General features: G+C 43.9%; 1 protein-coding gene across 1 annotated transcript in view; it reads right to left on the minus strand.

Moving 5' to 3' along the window:
- The window catches only part of DDX46 (DEAD-box helicase 46), a 327,918-nt gene that overhangs the window by 27,666 nt on the left and 273,813 nt on the right, over window positions 1-26,439 (minus strand). The window contains 5 exon segments of the mRNA XM_040344766.1: window positions 953-1,097; window positions 13,617-13,799; window positions 13,801-13,836; window positions 13,924-14,157; window positions 17,392-17,541. Coding sequence (XP_040200700.1) covers window positions 953-1,097; window positions 13,617-13,799; window positions 13,801-13,836; window positions 13,924-14,157; window positions 17,392-17,541 — 748 coding nt within the window.

Consider the following 26,439-nt stretch of genomic DNA (forward strand, 5'->3'; position numbering starts at 1 on the left):
TATATATATATATATATATATATATATATATATATTATATATATAATTTTTTTTATGGTTGAACTAGATGGACTTGTGTCTTGTTTTCAACCTATGTAACTCAGCAGTGTGTGGATGGGGGAATCTGATCAGTTCTTTTTTTTTTTTTCAATTGGTTGCCTTTACAGAAAAAAAGCTGACCCATGTATGGACAGCTTTAGACTGGTCAACATTTTTTAGCTATAGTGGATATCTATAAGCCCTCTGTGGACAACATTTTGAAACCTGAAAAACAGGACTACACAGCAGGGTGTTTATAGCAGGAGCTTATAAGTAAAGGAATCAAAATCAGGGAAAAATGTTCTTGCTGTTTATGGGGCTATAATTGGCATAATACCTGGCTGAGCTGCCCATCACCAAGGGATCAAAGGGCAATCTGTGGCCGAATGTTAACCTGCTCGCATTGTAATGATGCCATCTGCTGAAGTATGTTGATTCCAGCAGATAGCTATGAATATTGTGGATTGAACAAAAGACTCAAGGGGAGAGAGGGGTGTAGATGCGGTGGTGTTCTAAAATGCCGAGGGAGGGCATTGTTTTCTCTTATTCTTGGAGCCCAGCCACAATACCGGACTTGGGGAAGGACTTGCATAACACTTATAGTTATAGTTACTCTAATATTCCTTCAGATTTCTATATGTACAAGTAATTTCCGTTGTTTTAAATGAGGCCTTTGCTTCTTTGAACATTGTGTGTTATAATTATTATTACTAATACTGTTAGAGCGGCACAATTCAGGAAAAAGATGGAAATATAATATTTTATCTAGGAAAAAACCCTTGGATATTTTAAGCTGTGACAACAAAGCATCCTATATCTTTTTCATAAATACTGCATCTTTTGCAAAACTCATAGCAGGTTTGCTTCATAAACTCATGGAATCTCTGGGCACAAAGTCCAGTAATATACTCACTTTCAATGGCCAAATAAATCTTTCTCTCTCCCTCCTTGGGGTCCTTGCCAGGTGGGAAATATGTTCCTCGAATGGTAATGGCAGCCTCAGAATATTCACTTATCCTCTGTAATGCTTCTTTTGAGGTGACTTTCCACCTTGCAGTCTGAAATTTACAGATGCTGGTTATTAGTGTAAACAGAAAAGCACTTAGGGAATAGCATAAATCAGAGTGCACGCAAAACAAACCTTCATGCAAATAACTAAACACACATCTAAATCATACATATATGAGGGATCAACCAATTATCGGAGCGGCCAATTATGGCCGATATTCATGAATTTTCAAAGAATCAGAAACTTACTGATATTGGTCCCCTTCTTGCCGTGGGGACCATCTTTTTGGGACCCTGTATTTCATTATCATCGGCCCAGGTAGAAGAAGCCAGGACTCAGAAGGTTTGCAGTGTGCCAAGGTGCACAGCATGCACAATCATTACATATGTTGCGCCATGTGCCTCCGCGCATTGGGCCTGCAAACATACTGAGTCCTGGCTTCACCTGGATAGTGTAAAGTGTAGTGTAGAGAGGACACGCCAACCAGTAGCCACCAACAGCAGGGAGCCATGTGAAGCAGGTGTGCCAGCCAGTCACAGCAGGGTGCACTGTGCCAGCCAGTTTTAACACTGGAGCAGAGCAGACACAAAAAGTAAAAATGGGGCCGGGACTATTTCTCATCTCAACCATCCCCAAGAAAAGCAGCAGTGTGCAACACATGCACAATGAGCATGGGATCAGCAACTGCAAAAACCAAAAGTATGTGAAATCTTTGGGCCCATCTAAGAGTACATGATGTTGAATTATACAATGAAGCAAAGAAAAAAGTGAACCACCACTATCACAGACAATAAAAGATGTGTTTCAGAAAAAAGCGAAGTGGCTAAATTCTGATGGAAGATCCCAACTGTTGGGCAGAGCTATCACAGATTATGTTTACTGATAACCAGCCATTTACAATGGTGTCTGACTCCATAGCTGAGCCAAGGTACCCACTGAAGAGTGAAAAGTATTAGACCTGAAATGCTGGTAAAGATTTGCCAAAAGGTGGTTGAGAAAGTAAAGACTATGCTACAACCAGAGAATGCTGGCAACTCACTCTCATTTGTGACGGACTGCTGGTCAAGACCAACAGTCACTGAGTTTTACATGCCACCTCATTGACAGCGGATGGACAAAAAGGCAATTGGTGTTAAATACAAAAGTGATGCAAGGAACCCACACTGTAGGGAGTACAATAAAGAAATGTTTCTAGGCATGCTTGAAGACAGTGATGCTTTTGGTTTGAGACAGTGGAGAAAACAGTGAAAGAAATGAGGCTTTCTGAAGTTTCAGACCTCATTTGCATGGCACAAACACAGCAACTTGTGGTAAATGATGGTCTGTCCAACCAGTGAGCTCCGATGGATACAATTGGCATGCTGAAGAGGTGTGCAGGCCATTTCCACCTCATTTCTTGCCAAGCAGCGACTGAGGTGTATTCAGGAAGACCTTGGCCTACCCCAAAACAACTTTATTCAGGCAGTTCCAACATGAGGCAACTCAACACTTTACATGCTGCAAGCAATGCTGGAACAGAAGCGGGCTCTTCAGGTGGACATGAATAATTTTGTCCTACTGCTGATCAGTGGGGACATTGTAGCCAATGTCATTGAGACCCTCCTTCCCCATAGAGGAAGTGACACTACAGGTGAGTAATTACGACTCATCTGCCATCCCATGTGTGAGAGTGCTGAAGATTAGGGATGAGCTCTGGCGTGTTCGCACAGTCCACGTGCAGTGCCCACCAGGAAGTCTGCATGGCGCTGCGCTAATCACAGGCAGGGAGACGTATTCCCAATGATCGGCTGCAGAGATCGGGAAATGTCTCCCTGCGATTAGCGAAGCATCGCGCAGACTTCCTGGCAGGCTCTACACGTGGACTGTGCAAACACCCTGGAGCTCATCCTTACTGAAGATGCTTCTTCAAGAAGAATGAAGGACCCAAAACACGTGGCATTAAAACATTCAGGCAGGTCATGAGGGACAGCCTTAAATTCTTTGAGAAGCATGAAGAGAATAAAAAATGTGGCACTTGGGGCCTCATGTGGCTTCTTCTGAATCAATAATCAGCCCGAATGATGAACTTCATCTCTATTTGAAGGAACCAGTAATTGACAGAAGTGGTGATCATCTTCAATGGAGGAAAAAAAATGAGGCATGTACAAAAGAATTGTCTTTCATGCTAGATGATACCTCTGTTCTCCTCCTTCCTCTGTACCAATTGAGCGTGTTTTTAGTGAAGTGGCAATATATGAAAAAACAAAACAAAAAAACAGAAGCTATTTAACAGTTAAACATGCTGAAATGTTATGCTTTCTGCACTACCGTATAATATAGTTCTACCTAACTGGGAGTATTGAAGAAAGTGTAGTGTCTAGCTTTTTGCACTGCGGTAGTGATTTAAATAAAATTTTATATCAGTGCACTGCAGCTTAAATTGCAATTTTTCTATGTTTTGGCAAGCCATTTAATAAGTTATTTTTCAAGCACTTTATTTTTCCCGGTTTACATTTAGGCTTCGTTCACACCATGGTGCAAACAGACTTCTGTTTTTCTACACACGTTCTGCAAGGGCACAAAAAACAATGGTTCTCTCTCTACTCTTCTTTATGTGCCCTGTTCACACCACAACCTGTGGATTTTTTTTCTGTGCGGGGATGTGCAATGAATGCAGTTTTCTGAACAGGAAAAAAAAAAATTATGACATCAACATTAGTGTGAATATAGGGCACATAACTGACACGCATTGAAAACTGATGTCAACGTGCATACAAAAATTACTGAATCACGCATTAAAACTGATGTCTCTGCAAGTAAAATCTGTGCAGTTTTCCCATCAGTTTCATGCAGATATGGTGTGAAGAACAAGCCCTTAATGTTTAAAACGTTAACATTAACATGTTCAGTTTATACCAGATTTGTGTAGAAAATTGTGTTGATTTTTCAAAACTTTAAATGTACAGAATATTGGCACCTGATATCGGCTAGGAAGGCTGCCGACAGCCGATGACTAAGCATTGATATCCAATGCGAAACGCGTCAGCTGTTTTTCCCACTGTGTGCTGATACCTATAGTGCATTTTTCCTTTACCCAATAAAGGGCACGTCTTTTTAAGAAATTGGAGTGCGGCTGTCCATATCTTTCCTCTTTTGATATCGGCTATCGGTCTGAAAAGCGGCCGAAAAATCGGTCTCGGCCCTGAAAAAACGATATTGGTTGACACCCATCATATATTAATCATTTTACCGCTCAAAGATTTGTAATTTGGTTCAACAAATGTGATGCACACACACAAACCCCAACCATACTGCATAGTTTGATAAAGCTAAATAGGGAATTATTTGCTACAGAAAAATTTGACCACTAGGGCCAATTAACACCTGTGTGTTTTTAAGTGCAGTGCATGATAAAAAAAAAAAAAAAAATCTTGTTGGCTGCATCTTTAATGAGCGTTCATGAAAACCTACATTATATAATATTCACTGGTAATGCACATCAAAAAACACTGCACAGATGTGAACCACTAAAAAAGTCCAGGCGCACAGACAAGAAACCAAGTGAAAGACCAAAAAAAAAAAATAAGTATAGCTGTGGCCGCTGCTGTCTAAAACTCAGACAAATGAGGGCAGAACGGGTGAACAGCACTGATCAGACAGATAGAATCCTCACAAGCAAAGCAAAGAATTTTTATTGTTAAGTTGAAAAGAAAAGGTAATCACCAAGGCATACACCAGTCTGTCAATGGTCATTCAGAGACTTGGATTGAAAAGCTGGCAGTACCTGTAGCCACATGGATGACACAGGGGCTCAGGGAAACCCAGCACAAAGCCGTGGAACAAAGAATACAGAAGCACAACTGGTGGGGGGGCATCCAGAACCGTGGGGCCAGGGGTCAGATGAAGGGGGAACCAATCTGCAGGCACAGAAACCATTGGGGCCAGTGTACAGTGGGTGCTTGGACTGCTTACGATGCCCGTAAATGACATCACAGCCTAGCGGAATTCAGCCAAGTGAATCCGACGACAAACCCTACTGCTGGGGCTGATCAGGAGCTGCTGATGCCAAACGAACAAAGAAAGTCACACAACGCCGACTGGAGACACTACATGTTTCAGGGATACGACCCTTCTTCAGGTTTCTGACTAGTTGACAGAGTTTGAGAATTAAATAGGGCAATACCTAAAGTGGAGTGGGAGGAGCCAACTGCCCCCATCATCCATGAGGTGCCACCCAAGTGGATAACACTACCCAGTGCACAAATACATTATTAATAATAATAAAACGTGTATATCTTATGAATATATTGTTAAAAAATTCAAAAACTAAAGAGATAAAAATAAAAATATATAAAAAAAAAAAAAAAAAAAAAAAAGGGGAAAAAAAATACAATTAAAATAATGATGCTGAAATAACAGCAATATCCTCAAAAATGCAAATAATAATCAAAATGCACATACATGAGAACATTTCTCATATATATGAGTAAGTTCATATATATATATATATATATATATATATATATATATATATATATATATATATATATATATATATATATATATATATATATATATATATATATATATATATATATATATATAAAAAAAACACCACACCATGACAGAGAGAAATGCATATGATTCCGAGAGAATTATTATAATATAGGTACTAAAATATGATAATAGAGGTCTATCTCTGAAAATGCAAAAAAAAAAAAAAAAACAGATGAAAACAGCTAAAGTATATTAAATGACTGTACGGACTTCAAGTTCCTTGTTCAACCCATTGGGTGAAAGAGTATTGAAGCTTGTATATCCACAGGGTTTTGCGTTGACAAACGCAGAAATCTTTCATTCGCCGTCATGCCACCCGAGGTTAAGAACTCAATGGCTACGACAGACAGTCCTTATTCATAAAGAAAACAAACTCCTGCGCACGGGTGGATTGTCCAACAGTTATTCAATATTCCGCATGGAACACACCAACAGTGTCAAAACAAGTAACAGTGGCCTTGCTGCCCTTCATGGACGGGGAATGCTGCTGTGCTCTGATGAAGAGGTCCTTGTTGCCTCGAAACGCGTCAGCCGGGAGTGACACACCTCTATCCCCCCTATTTTGGAGTGCGGTTCGAGGGTTATCTACCACAACGTTGTTGACAAGCCTACTATGTCAGTTCTCTTGTGAGTAATTTTCTATTACCATTTTATTTTATTAAATCTGTCAACGGTAACACACTAGGCTGGTGCGCCTTTCTTTCTTTGTTCAGGTCCTTATTCATTCATGATGAGTATCGAAATGACGGGGAACACTATGTTCTCTAAAACCTTTTTTAATGAACCTGTGGTGTTCACCAACCCTGGTTTGAATAGTACGACCAACATAAAAGGTTGCATGGACACTGCAGGACATAAACAACAAATTGATTGGAACACGTGATGAATTGTCTGAATATATTACCAAAACTGTCCGAAAAGGAAAACTGACGATGAGGCAACCTATTTCCTTGCATTGAAAGATTCCAACCCTATTGTCAAAAGAACACCCGATGTCCATGATTTTGACAGAATTTTTGTTTGGGTTCGCTGGGAGCAATACAATTTCTGAGAGTGCGAGCTCTCCTGAAGCCGACATGGGGGGTGGGTGGTAATGCGGGCCTAGCCTGGGTCTGAACAAAGAATAGGCCATTGGCTGACGGATAATGTTGGTAACTGCTTTATAATTACCATTAAAACCTTGATGTAACCTGGCCCCGAGTTAGAAGGGGCTGCCAATGGCTGTCGGCAGTCTGCTCTCAGTGAAACAGGATTCAAATGCTTCCTGCAAAAGTTCGTCCGGGTAGCCTTTCTCTCTAAACTTATGGGTGAGTAACTTGGTCTAGGCAACATAGTCAGTGTCCCTCATACAATTCCTACGTAACCCCAGGAACTACCCTTTGAGAATGTTCTTCCAAGAAGGGTGATGGCAGCTCCCAAAGTGAAAGTAGGAATTGTCCCCAACTGGTTTGGAATGGTTGATGGTAATGACTAAGCATTTCTCGTGAGTCAATTCCAAATACAAAAATACCAAGTGATCACGGTCGATGACATGCGTGAATGCGAGGCCAAGAGGATTGCTATTGCAATGCATTACAAAAGGCCAAAAAATCATCAACAGACCCATCCCAAATAATAAGCATGTCATCGATATACCTGCCATAAAACATAAGATGTTTAGGATTATTATTACGGATCGAAGATTTCTCAGAAAAACCCATTGTTAAATTCACATAGCGGGGTGGGAAACTTGCACACAGCCTCTAGTCTGAAGGAGAAATAGTTCTTTTCGAGACAGAACTCCCCTCAATCATGAACAGGGCCTGACAGGAATTGTACCATAGTCTCTGGACAAGAAATGATTAAGAGTCTCCAGACCTACTTCATGAGGAATGGAGGTGTAAAGGGAGCACACATCCAAAAGATGCCCAAAGGTAATGACCCTCCCATGAGTATCCCATATGTAGGAAGGGAGCAGTGGCGCCCCGTCCATAGGGGGCGCATGGGCGCCGCGCCCCCTCCCAGGCAGTCACAAAAAAATTAAAATATATATATATTTTTTTTAAACTGTCCCTTTAAGATTTTTTTTTTTTTAAAAGGTCCTTAAGTTCTCTGTTGCCGGTCGCAATGCACTGTGGGAAGCGCCACGTCTATGCAATCACGAGATTGCAGACGAGGCGCTTCATTTGTGGGCTTTTAACCCGCCGGTCAGCATCCGCCTGTGCCATAGTATTACTACAGCTGGGTGCTTTGATTGACACTAGAGGCACATCACTTCCGGTTTTCAGTGTGCCAGAGCGCCCAAACGGAGGAAGCATGAGGATCAGACTACTCCACCACCGATGCTGCCTGCTGCCCACTGAAGGAGATGAGACACACAGGAGAGGACACCACAGTCAGCCCAGTAAGTGCCAAACCTCCCACGGAGAACAGTGTTTTCTGAGCCTAGCTAGAAGAGGGGGACAGATGTACACATGTAAGGGGCCCCAGCTTGTCACTAGTACTGTCCGGTTACAGCTCACTCCTGGGCTTGGTCAGTAGCAGTATCATTACATCTAAATACATACACTGCCTGGCATGTGTGTGTATTTAGAAGGCCTGAGTATCCTTACAATCTCCTGCACACTCGAGCCTCCCCCCTTCCCCCTCACCTCGATCTCCAGTGCCCCACTGTCGGAAGCCAGAGCCGGAGCATAGCCTATGCTGAGTCTGATGCTGCAGCGAGGGAGGTGAGCTGAGCTGCAGTCTGAGGAAAATTTGTGCAGATAAGCAGGTGGCCTTTCATGTCGGTATATATGATGGATTTGTTTGCAGGACATGAGATACTGACAAGTAGTGTCAAAAGAGCAGGGGAGTGCGTGTGTGTGTGTGTGTGTGTGTGTGGGGTGGGGGGAAGGGGGGCAACTAAGTCTGCAGTCTCCCCATAGCTGGTACACATCCCCCCCAATCAGGCACACATCACTGCATAAACATCCCCAAATCACTCTGTGTATGTCCAGATAAAATTACAGTAATTTAGGACCATTCCATTTCACCCTGTGTTAAACGAAACATTATATATCTATGGAATAACAATCCTCAAACAGAGCATAGCACAGTGTTCACAGTTATTTGTATGGTAACACTATTGTATGAACACTGATTTTTTCATGAATAATTTCTGTTTATGGAGGTTTGTTATTTTGTGTTTACTTACAGGTTCAGTTCACACTTACAGGTGTGACCAAGCTTGGTTGTATTTTTCACATGCCACATGTAGGGCAGTGTGTAAATATCATTCGGTGGGATGGCTGGCCTTAAGCTGTGTAAGGCACCCTAACATTTTTGGCTGCCCTTTAGGAGAGGAGAGCCGAATGTTCTGCCTTCTTCCTGGTGTTTAACCCCTGCAGCGCTGGCTTTCTTCCTTTCAGGATTCAGAAAGGGGAGAATGTGCCAAGAGCCAGCCTTGTTCTGCAGGTAGTGTGCAGGGATGTTATCAGTGTGCCTCAATCCCCGCTGGGGGGAGGAATTGCTCTCATTGTGTCCTGTGAGCCCCAAGGTGGGGGGTGTTATCAGTGTGCCTCGATCCCCGCTGGGGGGGGGGGAGGAATTGCTGTCAGTGTGTCCTGTGAGCCCCGAGCCAGTGTGCTGCGATGCGGGGGGAGGGGGTGCTGTTATCGTGTCCTCCACCAGTGTGTGGATGCTGACAATGTGCTGCGAGATCAGTATATGTGATGCTGCTGATCTATATACCATATCTGTAATGCTGACCTATAGACCCTGATCTGTGACGCTGAGCTGTATACTCCTGACACTATATGGGTGGAAGCAAGTGGAATACAGGGGGCGGAGTGGGTTGATTGTATAAGGGGTGGGGCTTATGATAAATGGGAGGGATCAAATGGAATGGTGGGGGTCAGGCGCCCCCCCCCATCCTAAAACTTCACCAGCCGCCACTGGAAGGGAGGTTTTGAATGATCGGCTGAAAATAAAACAATCTATATATTAGGAGCCATTGGCAGCCCTTTCTAACTCGGTGGCCAGGTTCATTACAGGTTTAAATTGTAAATTTTAAAGCAGTTAACATGTTTCAGTAAACATTGGCCTATTCTTTGTTCAGACCCCAGGTAAGGGCCCGTACTTAGCACCCGCCCACCCAGGTTCGTCTTCAGGAGAGCGCACACTCTCAGAAATTGTATTGCTCCCAGCAAACCCCCCCCCCCCAAAAAAATAAATATTCCGTCAGAACCATGAATATCAGGTGTTATTTTGACAATAGGGTTGGAATATTTTAATGCAATAAACGAGGTTGCCTCATCTGTCAGTTTATAACCCACGGCCAGTCTTCCTTTTCGGACAGTTCAGGTAATACATATGTCATCAAACAATTCATCACATGTTCCACCCAATTTGTTGTTTATGTCCGGTGGGTGGGGCCTCATGGATTACAGGGGCGGTTAGCTCCTGCCGCTCCTACACTTCCGGTATTACCCTATTTAATTCTCACACTCTGCTGACGAATCGGTTAACCTGAAGAAGGGGCGTGTCCCGAAAAATGTAGTGTCGCCAGGTGGCGTTGTGTGACTCTTTGCCTCTTTTGGCATCAGCAGCTTCTGTTCGCCCCAGCAGCAGGGTTTGCCTATAGTCTTTGGATTCCCTTGGCTGACTTCCGCCAGGCTGTGACGTCTTTTCCGGGCATTGTACACAGTCCCGAGCGGCTGCTGTACACTGGGCCCCAACAGTTCCTGTGCCTGCAGATTGTTCCCCCTTCATCAAACCCCTGGCCCCAAGGTTCTGTATGGGCCCCCACCAGTGGCGCTCCTGTATTCTTTGTTCCATGGTTTTGCACTGGATTTCCCTGAGCCCTGTGTCATCCATGCGGCTCCTGCCTCCAGGTACTGCCAGCTTTTCAATCCAAGCCTCTGTATGACAATCAACAGACTGCTGAATGCCTTGATAATTACCTTTAATTTTCAACTCAACAATAAAAAGTCTTTGCTTGGCTTCTGAGGATTCTATTTACATGTCTGCTGATCAGCGCTGTTCACCCCTTTGATTGTTTACAGATGTGAACCAGCCTTTCTGCAACCAATCTTGCAATAAGATAAACATTGATTTGAGGAGCTAGGGTGCTTGACAACACCTGCATAAATAGGAGTGGAGGAAGGGAGGGGTGTGTAGCCAAGGATGATTGTACAAGAACAATATGAAGGGATATTTCCAACCAACAACCAGAGGTGTTACTGTGGTGTAAAAGCCACTCTGCAAACCTGTCCAACCACATGATTCTAAGAATCACACAACCTACCCCTGAGAGTAGTAGAGGAGCAAAAGGGGTACAAAATCCTAGTTCTAGCACCACAAACATTTGCCCATTTGTAGATAGAGAGAAAGAATGCTTAGAGACCGCCGCTTGGAGACAGAATAAGGACCCATACAGTGGTAAGCAGTTCTCACAAAGACCCCAAACGGATCCTCATTCTTCCATGTGGAGTCCAATCAACTGAGGGGGATCCCAACCATCTGTGAGAGAGAAAGTGTAGTCATGACACACTAACCCAGGTAATGCCCAGTGGAGATCAGGTAAAAAAAACAAAAAAAACACAGAGACTCAACTTGATAAATCATAAACTATCTCTGTTCCCTGAGAACCCGACTTGAGGACAGGTAATAGGATATGCCCGTTACATGGTCTTCAAAAGGTGGTGGAAGTCAACAGCCACCCCTGCTAAGGACCAGTGATTAGCATCTGGCAAACTTGGCCAGAAGATACTATCTTGGTATGATGCCCTACTCTTCCATAACACAGAGGAAAGGGCCAAAGGGGACTGAGACCCCACACAAAAAAGCAAGACAAAGCTAAAAAATATATTATGCAACATCTCCACAAACCCCAAAAGGGGTAAAAGGTCTACATGGAGTCAATTTTTTTTTAGTGCGGACTTGAGCTCAAAAGACTCCACTCGATGGCAACTAGCTACTAGCACTGGAGATCTGAAAATTAACACCCAGGTGAGGATTGCAGACAAAAAGGACCCTTAGCACTGCTCAAACTGAGAATCCAGGAAAGTGACTGTCTTTGGGGAAGATTTAATGAACCTTCTACAAGGTTCAAAAGAAACCAAGGTTGACATATGGGCTATAACTTAGAGAAGGATCTAGAACAGTTGAAAGACACAGAAGACACCAACTAGGAATGGAATCGGTAGACACTGATTCGTGTTGACCCTGTAGGTCAAGTGGTCCCTCGGGAGAGTGATAGGGCTGAGGAGAGAGTCCAGCACCACAAGGGGTGCAATCTGTGGGAAAATTACTTCCTTGCAAAGAGATGTGAGTGGAATACCACTCCCAAGGATGGGCTTCTACCACGGTAGGAATCAGTTTTCAAGAAGTTGGGAACCCAAACAAACCCACCCAGGAAGATGCATCATAGGGTGCAGTTATACCAGGAGAGTGAAGAGATGCAACTGAAGACTCAAACAGGTCTTTCGCATTGTCAGGAGCCACTAGGAACATTTGAAAAAGATCAGGGTAAAAATCAGTGGAATAAAAAACGACTAACAGCTACGATCTCGTCATACCTGCTTCTCCCTGCTTGTCAGCATTCATTTACACTCAACTGTACATTTCCAACACCACTCTGTCCCGTGATAATGTGACTCCCATGCACATGTGCCGAGTGGCATCCTCGAGGTGGTGCATACTAGTGCATTATGGCATAAAGCTCCCTAGGCCATTGTTTTTTTAAATGGAGGTTCAATTCTGCTTTAAAGGGGGTTCAATTCTGCTTTAAAGGGGTTGTAAAGGAAACACATTTTTTCCCTAATTAGCTTCCTTTACACCTTAGTGCAGTCCTCCTTCACTTACCTCATTCTTTCGATTTTGCTTTTAAATGTCCTTATTTCTTCTGAGAAATCCTCACTTCCTGTTCTTCTGTCTGTAACTACACACCGTAATGCGAGGCTTTCTCCCTGGTGTGGAGAAAGCATCGAGGGGGGAGGGGGCGAGCAGGCAAGTCAGGATGCTCTCTACTTTGCAGACAGAGAAAGGAGCTGTGTGTTAGTGGGCGTCCTGATACTCCTGCTCGCCCCCTCCCCCCTCAAGAGGCTTTCTCCACACCAGGAAGAAAGCCTTGCATTACGGTGTGTAGTTACAGACAGAAGAACAGGAAGTGAAGATTTCTCAGAATAAATAAGGACATTTAAAATCAAAATCGAAGGATGAGGTAAGTGAAGGAGGACTGCACTAGGGTAAAGGAAGCCATTGCTGGGAAACTTTTTTTCCCTTTACAACCCCTTTAACATACATATGTATGATATGGAATGCCTTGTTCTTCGACATCTGAAAAAACACGAACTAAAGATTCCTTGCAACTGAATGACTATTTGGTTAATCAACCTCTCTCCTTCACCGACTCATGTATTTACAGTTGCCTGCTGGACACTTTCACCCTCTTCTTGTCCAGGCCATTTTTCAGCACTGAATGACAATTGAGCGGTCATGCAACACTGTACTCAAACAAATTTTTTTGAGAAAGATAGCACTTTCTTTTGGTGGTATTTAATCACCACTGGGTTTTTTTTTTTGCAGTTTTTTTCCTTAGTTCCGGTTATAACATTTTGAAAAATAAGTAATTTTTTACTTCACTGATCTGCGGCACGCACAGGCAGCACTGATGGGCACTGTTGAGGCTGCACTGATCATCAGGGCACTGATAATCAGTGCCCTGATTATCAGTGTAGATGTTCTCTGTGTGGATTGTGGCTTACCAGCTTTCTCCTCGCATGCAGCATGAGGTGAAGACTGACGATAACTGTCAAATCCTGTTTACACAGTGATCAGCTGTGACTGGACACAGTTGGCTACATGGTAAAAAGCCGCTGTGATTGGTTCTTTACCACGACCTGGGATCAGCAATTCCCTGCAGATGTCTGTCACAGGGGCCCGTGGGAAGCGCGATAACGGGAGGACATCAATAAACGCCCTCCCAGAAATGTGCGAACCTGCTGTAGCCGTCATTCGGCTATAGCGTTGTCAGGAAGATGTTAAAATTACAGCAGTTTGATGCTTTTACCTGAGGGAAATCGTTAATCTCCAATTCTTCTTCATATCGCTTGAAGGATTCATTAGCACCAGCTTCCTGCTTCTCCTCTTCTAGTTTGTCAACTGGGACATAGTTAAGTTTTGCATTGATCTTCTCAGCCAGCTGCTCTGCAATAGTTTTTGCCGAAACTATTGGGGCCATAATAGTTCCCCCCCCTCAGAATAGCATTGGTGGCCTGTTGCATTACATCCTGAGGCAACAGAAAGAGTTAGAATAAGATCTGACATGCTAACCAGCAAAAAAAAAAAAAAATATTTCCACTACATTTGAAACAAACCTGGGCTTCTGCTCCAAGGTTTTTGTTCACGCTGAGCTTTTTAGCCAAGCGTTTTGCCATCTCTAGCTTCTCTGCATTTCCAGCAGTGGGGGCACCAGCATTAGCCGAAGCAGAAGACCCTCCAGAACCAGCGGAAGCACCTGTAGACCCAACTGCTCCTCCTGGTACACCTGGCCCCGCCATGTCTTTTACTCTCTTCTTAGAATTGAACATTGTTTCGATCTGCTCATCAATCTGAAATTTAACAGGGAAATTTTTTTTTTATTATTATATTACATTTTTTGTGTGTCCATAAAGAAAATAGGGCAGGCCATAGACTGTGTGAATTTATTTTCTGTAACACAAATTGGCATGATTCCCCCATCAACACAGACCGTGTTGACAGGGAAATCCCTCCTGCCAAGCCTTCTCCTGCCAGGGGGATTAGTGGGCGGGGTAAGCCAGTGATTATCGCTAGCAGGGACAAATCCGCCAGGCTGGCTGCACTCAAATTGATCGATCAACTTGGTACATTCAGCCTGCTGGTTTGTGCAGGCACTGCTTGAAAGGTGTCTACATTTGAAAGCCCTAAACAGGTCACAAAGTTTCAGGTACAAGATTTTGAGAACTTGGACCCTAAACCATTAAGCTTGAAATAAAGCAAAAAAGTCACACTCTTATAGTGAACATTTGCTTTGCCTATGCAGGGCAAAGCAACAAAGTCACTTTAAGGTCATTACAAAATATAGCATGCAGCTTTCAAAAGGGCCGAGAACCCTTATTTCACAATTTGGGGCAATCACTAGGCACCAATATTGCCACATGGGAGGAAGGAGTAAATCATATGATCCTCCAAACCCAGGAGTACCAGGTATTTTCTTAATTCCTGGTGGTGGAACAGAGTAGCAGAGACCTGAAATAAAAGTGGATATATGCTCCTGGGAAAAGATGCAATCTGGTTCTTTGCTCAACATGATCAAATCATGCATCTACTTGAAACCATTGCAAACTCTGCAGCATTCAAAAATGCTTAACCCAAAGTACTGTTTACAAATAGGTTACCCCAAGTACACTTTAATTCCATAATTACTGAATATCTACGCTCAAATTTGCCTGCTTGTTCCTGGTGCTTTAGTCCTAAGGGTGCAGGGTTATTCATTGCTTCCTTGTTGTATACAGACTCCTTAGATGACCCCTCATTTACTTCTTTATTTGCAAAGCTGGGACAGGCTGGGCAGTGCAGAGTGGAATTAGCAAGCAAAGGACGAGTAACTGACTTAGGATCTGCCACAGCATATGGTGCCTTGAAAATGTATACCTCTTGAAATTTTCCATATTTTGTCATGTTACAACCATGCTTAATGCTCTCCTTGTCCATCCTGTTAGTTTAGGTGGACGGCCATGTCTTGGTAGGTTTGCAGTTGTGCCATCCTCTTTCCATTTTTGAAATGATGGGGGCAAACAGTGCTCTGGGAGATGTTTAAAGCTTGGGATATTTTTTATAATCTAACCCTGCTTTAATCTTCTGCACAACTTTATCCCTGACCTGTCTGGAGTGTTCCTTGGACTTCATGATGCTGGTTGTTCTCTAACAAACTTCACAGAACAGCTGTATTTATACTGAGAATAAATTACACACGGGTGGACTCTACTAATTTGGTGACTTCTGAAGGCAATTGGTTCCAATAGATTTTAGATGGTGGTATCAGAGTAACGTGGTCTGAATACAAATGCAAGCCATACTTTTCAGATATTTATAAAAAAATATATTAACCAGTTCCCGACCCCCGCATGTACATATACGTCCACAATATGGCACGTACAGGCACATGGGCGTACACGTACGTCCTCGCCTATTAGCGGGTGGGGGGTCCGATCGGGACCCCCCCCGCTACATGCGGAGGTCGGGTCCGCTCGGGGAGCGATCCGGGACCACGGCGCGGCTATTTGTTTATAGCCGCTCCGTCGCGATCGCTCCCCGGAGCTGAAGAACGGGGAGAGCCGTGTGTAAACACGGCTTCCCCGTCCTTCACTATGGCGGCGCATCGATCGCGTCATTCCCTTTATAGGGAAGACACGATCGATGACGTCATTCCTACAGCCACACCCCCAAACAGTTGTAAACACATACTAGGTGCACCCTAACTCCTACAGCGCCACCTGTGGTTAACTCCCAAACTGCAACTGTCATTTTCACAATAAAGAATGCAATTTAAATGCATTTTTTGCTGTGAAAATGACAATGGTCCCAAAAATGTGTCAAAATTGTCCAAAGTGTCCGCCATAATGTCGCAGTCAACGAAAAAAAATTGCTGATCGCCGCCATTAGTAGTAAAAAAAAAATAAAAAATAAAAATGCAATAAAACTATCCCCTATTTTGTAAACACTATAAATTTTGCGCAAACCAATCGATAAACGCTTATTGCGATTTTTTTTACTAAAAATAGGTAGAAGAATACGTATCGGCCTAAACTGAGGAAAAAAAATGTTTTTATATATGTTTTTGGGGGATATTTATTACAGCAAAAAGTAAAAAATATTGCTTGTTTTTCAAAATTGTCGCTCTATTTTTGTTTATAGCGCAAAAACTAAAAACTGCAGATGTGATCAAATACCACCAAAAGAAAGCTCTATTTGTGGGGAAAAAAGGACGCCAATTTTGTTTGGGAGCCACGTCGCACGACCGCGCAATTGTCTGTTAAAGCGACGCAGTCCCGAACTGTAAAAACACCTTGGGTCTTTAGGCTGCATATTGGTCCGGGGCTTAAGTGGTTAAAAACCATTTATCATTTTCCTTCCACTTCACATTTATGTGCCACTTTGTCCATCACATAAAATCCCAATAAAATACATTTACGTTTTTGGCTGTAACATGACAAAATGTGGAAAATTTTAAGAGGTATGAATACTTTTTCAAGACACTGTATATGCACAACAGTTTATCTCTGCAAAAGACCAAGACTTTCTTGGTAGCGAAGAAACATACCATTAGGTCCAAGCACTGCCATACTGGAGCCTTTTCCCTATTCAGACAGCCATTTTATATGAACTTCGGCAATTTGGGGAGCCAGAATATGAACAAATAGGTATGCTTTGGCAACTTATGGTGCTTGCAAGCAAGCCTTAGGATTATTGTATCTGGTTTTATTACAGACCAACTTTTAATTCAATTCTAGTGAGTGAAATTTACTTTGCATCATGTTTACTAAAAATTCCCTTTTGGAGCTACTCTGCAGGCGCCTTAGAAATAAAAATTATAACTGCACATATTTTATTTGCAAAAGGTGAACTTTAAAATGGTGGGTGTTCACATAGCACCAATTGCCAATACCAAAGGGCCAAAAAATAGGAGAAATCAGGTGAGGCCAGTAGTATGCATATAGCTCAACTTGGATTTACAAGTGTAGTTTTCCTTTTTGTGTTTACATTTGTTTAAGGAACATTAATCATTTAAGGAAAACTCTGGAAGGTCAATGGAGTTTACTTACATCAAGAGCTGTGTCTTCATCATCTGAATCCTGAAGACCAAGTGCAGCCTTTTGAAGTTTTTTCCTCTCATTGGCCAAAGCATGCTCCGTTTCATCAAATTTAAAACCTTTACCAGAGAACCCACTTGACTTTTTGATAACTTTACCTTCCTAGTAAGATAAAAAGTGACATGTTTGTAAGACATACATTTATAGAAATAGGCACATAACTACAAAAACTGTTTCTTTACAGCAAAGTTCACTTTAACGCATTATCATATATTTGAAAAACAAAATGTATTGGAGAAGGGAGTTTAGAGTCACCAGCAACACTTGTATTCATTATAAAAAGTTTTTATTGAATGCAAAATACAAATCAGTTTAAAATGAAACATCATGGACACAGAAGTTCCTGACTACAGAAACTATTTTGACATGTCCTGTTCAGATTCAACATAGCATCACAACAATACCCCATTTCAAATACGGAATGTTTTCTTTAGGGGGTTCTTTGTAGAGTAATGCAATGAATGGACACTACAAGACAAAGGTCAGTTAATGACTCTTACAAAAAGGAATATATATTTTTTCACACACATGGATATATCTTACAATGTTTATGTAGCGAAATCAGATACGAATGTCAGTATCCGATTTCTCTACTTAAACATTGTAAGATATATACATGTATGTGAAAAAAAAAATATATAAAACTTTTTGTATAAAATGAGTCATTAACTGACCCCTTTTCTTGTAGTGTTCATTCATTGCATTCCTCCACAAAGAACACCCTGAAGAAGACTTTCTGTATTTGAAACATTGGGGTATTGTGATGCATGTTAGAGTGGCAAGGATGTGGAATTCCCTTCCACAGGCAGTGGTTTCAGCGGGGAGCATTGATAGTTTTAAAAAACTATTAGATAAGCACCCAACGACCACAACATACAGGAATATACAATGCATCCCTGGGGGTCCACTGTCAAAAGGATAACGGAACGCAAAGTATTTTGGAACAGCAAAAACTTTTTGCGGCCGATCCCATTCCTTGTACAACAATTTGTCCAGATATGGAACACAAGGAAACACTTTTGCAGTGCGGGGTGGCTTGCGAGAACCCAAAAGGGACCAGCATGTCTGATGCCTCCGCCAAATCCTCAAGTTTCTGAGTATCCCGCACAGCAGTGATAAGAGCTCCAACAAATTCCTTATCATGCGCTGACCCTGAGGCAGAGTCATCCTCACTGTCCGTGTGGGCTAAGCCTGCATCATCTGAAATGACGGAACCAGGGCCAGACGCAGAAGCAGGGCCTGATTCCGTGTCAGAGACATCCCCAGAGGAAGGCGTAGGGAGGGGGCGCTTTTTACCCCCCTTCTGGCCACTCGCCGCTTCAATCCTGGCAACAAACGCCTCAAGGACTGCTGTCATAGCATCCACCGAGGTCGCAGGAATAGGGGCACTAAGGGTTAACTCTGACATGCTTGGGGTAGAAGCCTCCGGTTCGGACGCCATGCTGACCCATCGTATATGCCGCCCTTGTACTGCAAGGCAGGACCCACAGTCCACCCTCCCGGCCGCAACAGAGAGCAGGGGACCCCCCAGAGGACTCACCACCCGACCAGGCTGTATGTGCTGCTGAGAAGCTGAGAACGATGCCTGTACTGTGCCGTCCCTCAGGAAGAGTGCTGAGAGCTCTTTGGCACCATTATTCTGGTCACTAGAGGCCAAAACTTTTCCAAGATGGTCGCTGACATGCAGAAAAAACAGCATGCGGGCTACAAGAAAATGGCCGCCGAGTCAATAGAGGCGCGTCACCGGCAAAATGCCGGCTGTACACGTGTTTTAAAATACAGTGACAAACACAGCAGAACACAGTAAAAGCACCAGGCCCATGCAGGTCCCCCCCCCCCCAGCACACGGCACAGGACAGGAAAACAGCACCCCACAGCAGCGCAGCCCCCCGGTAGTAACGGAGCCCCCCAGGGACCCCCCACCTCACGGCCGCCACCCAGAAAGCGGGGAAGGAGGGAGAGGAAGGGAGAGAGAAAAGCAGGGCGGACCCTCAGTCGACCTCCCCAGGAACGCACCAGCCGAACCACCATGCCAAGGCAAAGGGATACTACTTACCCATCCTGCGACCAACTGGAGGCATTCCAGACAGAACCAACGTCCGCGTACGGCATGGCTGTTGGCCGGCACACTGTGACACGGCCATAGAGACCGGTCATATGTGTGCCCTGGAGCATATCGCTCACCGGCCTCCCCTGGAGCAACGGGGAATGTCGTGGACGGCCCAGCGCATAGCTAGAGGCCGGCACACGCTCGAAGGCCGAACATGGGGGGTCTACAAGGATCGAGGACCCAGCCTGTCACCCAGTCGGCAGTTGATTGTAGATCCCAGGATCCAAAAATGCAGGAAAAAATAAAAATAAAATTTCTGAGCACATGGGCCCAGAGAAGCCATGTCTTCTCCTAACGTTAGGCAGAAAAAAACTGAGGCTGCGTGATGCAGAGAGTGGGATGTACCCGGGGGACCTGCCCCCTGGGAGGTGCTGTACTGAGAGAAGTGTTTTAACACTTGAAGTGCTGTTTTTTTCTGCCCAAGTCTCTCCTGAAAGGAAGGATATATAACCCTAAGGTCAATGCTGCTGTGTACGTCCATGAACGGAAGAGAAATACATCATTTTTTTGTTTTCAATTTTCAGGTGCTTTCCTTCCAATGCTAATATGTTGCCTTTATGTAAAGTTGGAGGCATTACTGTATGATATTTGTGAGCCAAGGGTAGAGTGATATGGAAATAGCATATTACATATTCGTTAAAGTTGTCTAGAGGTCTCACAAATATTTAAGAATGCCTCCAAACCTTGGCTATGGATTATACAGGACAAAGTCTAGTTATTGTTAGTTAAGTCATGTGAAAGGATTGTGCGATTGTAAACTAATGACGACCTCATTAAGAACAACCTTCTTAATCTCCCTTCAGTCTGGATTTCACCCGCAACACTACACAGAAACTGCTCTCCTAAAAAAACTAACAATTTCTAATGGCTAAAACCAATGGATACTATTCTGTACTCCTACTTCTGGACCTTTTGGCTGCCTTTATAATGGTTGACCGCCCCCTCCTCTTTAAAAAAAAATTACTCTCTTGGTCTCCATGAGTATTCTTTGTTGGGTCTCATCCTAATTATCCCACCGCACCTTCAGTGTCACTTAAAATTATACTTCTTCCTCTCCCTTTCTCCGTCAGGGGCCCCCCAAGGCTCTGTTCTTGGAACTCTCCTATTCTCAATCTACACCTCCTCCCTTGGTCATCTGATATAATTTCTAGGCTGATGACACCCAAATCTATCTCTGTCCCTCAAATTTAATCTATTCAAAACCAAGCTCATAATATTTCCTCCCCCACATGACCCTTCCCTTGACTTCTCTCTCAAGATCAATGGCACAACCATCAATTCATCCCCTCATGTCAGGATGCTAAGTGTAATTCCTGGACTCTGAACTTTTTGTGCCCCACATCCAATCACTGTCCAAAGCTTGCCACCTCAATTTCTCAACATCTTCAAAATACACCCCTTCCTAACAAATGACGCCACAGCTCCTAATTCACTCCCTGGTTATCTCTCGCTTTGACTACTGCAACTCCTTCCTCATTGGCTTACCTTAACATAGGCTATCCCCCTCCAGTCAATCATGGATAATGCCGTCAGACTTATCTACCCTACCAAACATTTTAGTGTCTGCCACCCCTCTCTGCCGATCTCTCCATTTCAAATTAAATTCAAAATATGAATAACTTGCAAAGCTATCCACAACTCCCCCCCCCACCCCTCCAAGCTACATCACTTAGTCTCAAAATATTCGTTCCTCTCAAGACCTGCTGCTCTCTAGTTTCCTTTCCACCTCCTCCTACGCTTGCCTCCAGGACTTTACTTGAGCCAGACCATTTCCTACTTTGTCCACTTAACAACTGTACTTTTATTTTCTCCATCCACTCTTCCCCCACAGTTATGAACTTTTGTATTACTTGACCCTCCCTTTTGTACTGTAACCTTTATGAGCAGGACCATCTGACTCCTCCTGTATTGAATTGTATTGTATTGTAACTGCTGTTTGCCCTCATGTTGTAAAGCGCTGTGCAAACTGTTGGCACTACATAAATCCTGTATAATAACAGTAAAGCAAACACATATCAACTGCCCATATGGCCTGTGATAGCACTAATTACACACCTTCTTACAAAATACTTCACCCTAAAACTAGGAAAGATAATTGCCTTGCTACTTAACTATCAAAATACTTTGAATACGGCTGGTTGTCCAGCTAAAAAAAAAACTAGAGAACCCTGCTCCTCATCCTCTGACGATCAGGTTAACCTTGTTCCTCTGTGAGCCTGGGAAAATCAAGGTGCAGTTTAAAGGGGTGGTTCCCCCCTAAAACACATTTCTAACAATACATTTGGAAGACTGCTTACACTGCGGGTAGGCTGGCTTTTTTTTTTTTTTCTCGTACATACCTCGATATCGCCGTTTCATCCCTCGACTTCCGGGTATGAGTCTTGTGGCGGTGGGCGTTCCTAGTTGATTGACGTTCCTCCGACGACGCATACTTGACGTCACGACTTTCCGAAAGAAGCCGAACGTCGCTGCGCAGGCGCCGTATAGAGCCGACTCTATACGGCGCCTGCGCAATGACGTTCGGCTTCTGTCGGAAAGTCGTGACGCGCAGTATGCGCCGGTCGGAGGAACGTCAATCAACTAGGTCCAGCAAAGACTCATACCCGGAAGCCGAGGGATGAAACGGCGATATGATCGAGGTATGTACGAAAAAAAAAAAAAAAAAGCCAGCCTACCCGCAGTGTAAGCAGTCTTCCGAATGTATTGTTAGAAATTTGTTTTAGCGGGAACCACCCCTTTAATGATTTCATCCGGGCTGAAGGGGTTTACACAAGAACTTTACGGCTAAATTGTGTCAAATCCCAGCTGTTCCCAATCTGCACTGGATGAAGGCAGGAGGTAGAATCAGGTGTCAAATAGACCACTGTGACTAAAACCACATGGGCTCCTCAGCCCCCTTAATTAAATTAGGTTACAAAAACAAACAAGTAAAACATGGCAAGATGCTCATTTTACTAGAGTGCACACATCATTAAACAGACTGTAGTGTGGCGACATCAATTCTGATTGGCACTCAAATGCACCTTGCCCCATCCACTCACATGCAAACAATGTCGTAAGATATGAAAAAACAATAGGTGAATTAATGTAATTTAAGGAGGTGTTCCAGTTGTATTACTGAAAATTAAAAGTCAGCAGCTACAAAAATGGTAACTTCCACTCGGATCACCTAGGCAAAGCAAGAGCAGTTACCTGTCAAAACCAGGTACCTGCTCCCCCATGCCAAAAAGAAAAAAAGTGCAAAATGCTGAGGCGACCTTCAATCGGAACTTTAAAATGAATGGACTGCAGTAAGCTGCAACGTGTGTTAACGCGTGCTAATTAATGTACATCAACATAAATGCAGGATTTATCAAGGAAACAGTGTTGATCCAGTCTTTATGCAGTTACACTTGCTGGGGTGCACATCCCCCATACTCTTCAAGTCAAAGTGCCCAAATTCAAAGAGATCTTGGCAATGTGGCCTTGTCAACCACACACAGTGTCCACAAGCATGATAAAGACAGAATAAACCTACTCAAGGTTTTTTTTATTTTTTAACCATAATGTACAGAATGCAATAAAGGAAAAAAACTGACTTTAGAACCACTTTAAGCTGGTTACTAGGCAAAAAAACACTATTTAACCACTTGACCACTGGGCACGAAAATCCCCCCAATCACCAGACCAATTTTCAGCTTTCGGTGCTCTCACATTTTGAATGACAATAACTCAGTCATACAACACTGTAACCAAATGAATTTGTCCCACAAATAGAGCTTTCTTTTGGTGGTATTTTATCACCTCTGCGGTTTTAATTGTTTTCGCTATAAATGAAAAAATAAAGAAAATGTAAAAAAATAAATTTTTCTTCATTTCTATTATAAAATTTTGCAAAAAATAAAATTTTCTTCATAAATTTGGCCTAGAATGTATACTGCTACATATATTTGGTATATATATATATAAAAAAAATGTGGTTATTTAGTCTGAGTGAAAGTTATAGGGTCTACAAGCTATTGTGCCAATATCTGAAAATTGATCAATTTGATCACATCTGAAGTACTGACAGCCTCTCTCGTTTCTTGAGTCCCTAACATGCCAGAAAAGTACAAATACCCCCCAAATGACCCCTTTTTGGAAAGAAGACATTCCAAGGTATTTAGAAAGAGGCATGGTGAGTTTTTTGAAGTTGTCATTTTTTCCCACAATTCTTTGCAAAATCAAGATTTTTTTTTTTTCCACAAAATGTTCATATTCGCAGGTTATTTCTCACACATAGCATATGCATACCACAAATTACACCCCAAAACACATTCTGCTATTCCTCCTGAGTATGGCGATACCACATGTGTGAGACTTTTACACAGCGTGACCACATACAGAGGCCCAACATGCAGGGAGCACCATCAGGCGTTTTGGAGCACCCAGGCCAATTCTGACATTCCTCTCCTACATGGAAAAATCATCATTTATTTGCTAGAAAATTGCATAGAACCCCAAAACATTATATATGCTTTTTTAGCAAAAATCCTAGAGAATACAATGGCGGTCGTTGCAACTTTTTATCGCGCACGTCATTTTCGCAGCAATTTTTCGAATGCATTTTTTTTGGAAATAAAACGGTTTTGTGCTTTAAAAAATTAAATTTAAAGTTAGCCCAATGTTTTTTCATAATATGAAAGATGAAGTTACGCCGAGTCGATAGATACCCAACATGTCACCCTTCAAAATTGCACACGCTTGTGGAATGGCGCCAAACTTTGCTACTTAAAAATCCCCATAGGTGACGCTTTAAATATTTTTACTGGTTACACCTTTTTAGTTGGAGAAGAGGTCTAGGGCCAAAATTATTGCTCTCCCTCTAACGTTCGCAGCGATACCTCACATGTGTGGTTTGAACACCGTTTTCATATGTGACTTACGTGTGCGGTCGCTTCTGTATACGAGCACACGGGAACAGGGGCACTTAATTTATTTTTTTTCATTTTACTTTATTTATTTTAGACATGTTTTTCCCCAAAAATAAATGTTTTGATCACTTTTATTCCAATTACAAGGAATGTAAACATCCCTTGTAATAGGAATATAGCATGACAGGTCCTCTTTACAGTGAGATATGGGGTCAATAAGACCCCACATCTCACCTCTAGGCTGGGAAGCCTGAAAAAAAAAACAAAAAAAAAAAACGATCCTGGCTTCGATCGTAGCGGTGAGTCGGAAGAAGCACCGAAGGGAGAAGGGAGGGGGGACGTCCCCTTTCGCCTCCCGTAAGAACAATCAAGAGGCGTAACAGCCGCCATGATTATTCTTATGGTGTAGAGAATCGCTGACTGAAAAAGATGATCTCTGTATGATGCCTGTAGGTGCAGGCATCATTCAGATATCCCTGCACAAATCAAGGACGTCATATGACAGCCGGCGGGCAGGAAGTGGTTAAAACACATTTTTTTTCCGGGTATTGCAGAGTATTGGTGCGGGGGGGAACTGCAGAGTATTGGTGCGGGGGGTATTGCAGAGTATTGGTGCGGGGGGTACTGCAGAGTATTGGTGCGGGGGGTACTGCAGAGTATTGGTGCGGGGGGTACTGCAGAGTATTGGTGCGGGGGGTACTGCAGAGTATTGGTGCGGGGGGTACTGCAGAGTATTGGTGCGGGGGGTACTGCAGAGTATTGGTGCGGGGGGTACTGCAGAGTATTGGTGCGGGGGGTACTGCAGAGTATTGGTGCGGGGGGTACTGCAGAGTATTGGTGCGGGGGGTACTGCAGAGTATTGGTGCGGGGGGTACTGCAGAGTATTGGTGCGGGGGGTACTGCAGAGTATTGGTGCGGGGGGTACTGCAGAGTATTGGTGCGGGGGGTACTGCAGAGTATTGGTGCGGGGGGTACTGCAGAGTATTGGTGCGGGGGGTACTGCAGAGTATTGGTGCGGGGGGTACTGCAGAGTATTGGTGCGGGGGGTACTGCAGAGTATTGGTGCGGGGGGTACTGCAGAGTATTGGTGCGGGGGGTACTGCAGAGTATTGGTGCGGGGGGTACTGCAGAGTATTGGTGCGGGGGGTACTGCAGAGTATTGGTGCGGGGGGTACTGCAGAGTATTGGTGCGGGGGGTACTGCAGAGTATTGGTGCGGGGGGTACTGCAGAGTATTGGTGCGGGGGGTACTGCAGAGTATTGGTGCGGGGGGTACTGCAGAGTATTAGTGCGGGGGGTATTGCAGAGCATTGTGCGGGGGTATTGCAGAGCATTGTGCGGGGGTATTGCAGAGCATTGTGCGGGGGTATTGCAGAGCATTGTGCGGGGGTATTGCAGAGCATTGTGCGGGGGTATTGCAGAGCATTGTGCGGGGGTATTGCAGAGTATTGGTGCGGGGGTATGGCAGGGGGTATTGCAGAGTATGGCAGGGGGTATTGCAGAGTATGGCAGGGGGTATTGCAGAGTATGGCAGGGGGTATTGCAGAGTATGGCAGGGGGTATTGCAGAGTATGGCAGGGGGTATTGCAGAGTATGGCAGGGGGTATTGCAGAGTATGGCAGGGGGTATTGCAGAGTATGGCAGGGGGTATTGCAGAGTATGGCAGGGGGTATTGCAGAGTATGGCAGGGGGTATTGCACAGTATTGGGGCGGGGGTTGCAGGGATGGCTGGATCTGTGACTGCAATAGTCACAGATCCATCCACAGCGCTGCTGACACCTGCGCTCCCCCCTCTCACACTGTACCGATCGGTACAGAGAGAGGAGGGAGGAACCGGCGTCATCAAATGACGCCGGTTTGTTTACATGTGATCGCTCCGTCATTGGACGGAGCGATCACGTGGTAAACCGCCGCTATCAGCGGCGATTTACCGTGATCCGCCGGGTCCGGAGATTCCCGTGTGCGCGCCCCAGAGGGCGCACGATTCTGGGAGGACGTC

The sequence above is a fragment of the Rana temporaria genome, chromosome 3 (assembly GCF_905171775.1).
Source record: "Rana temporaria chromosome 3, aRanTem1.1, whole genome shotgun sequence".
Classification (NCBI taxonomy): domain Eukaryota; kingdom Metazoa; phylum Chordata; class Amphibia; order Anura; family Ranidae; genus Rana; species Rana temporaria.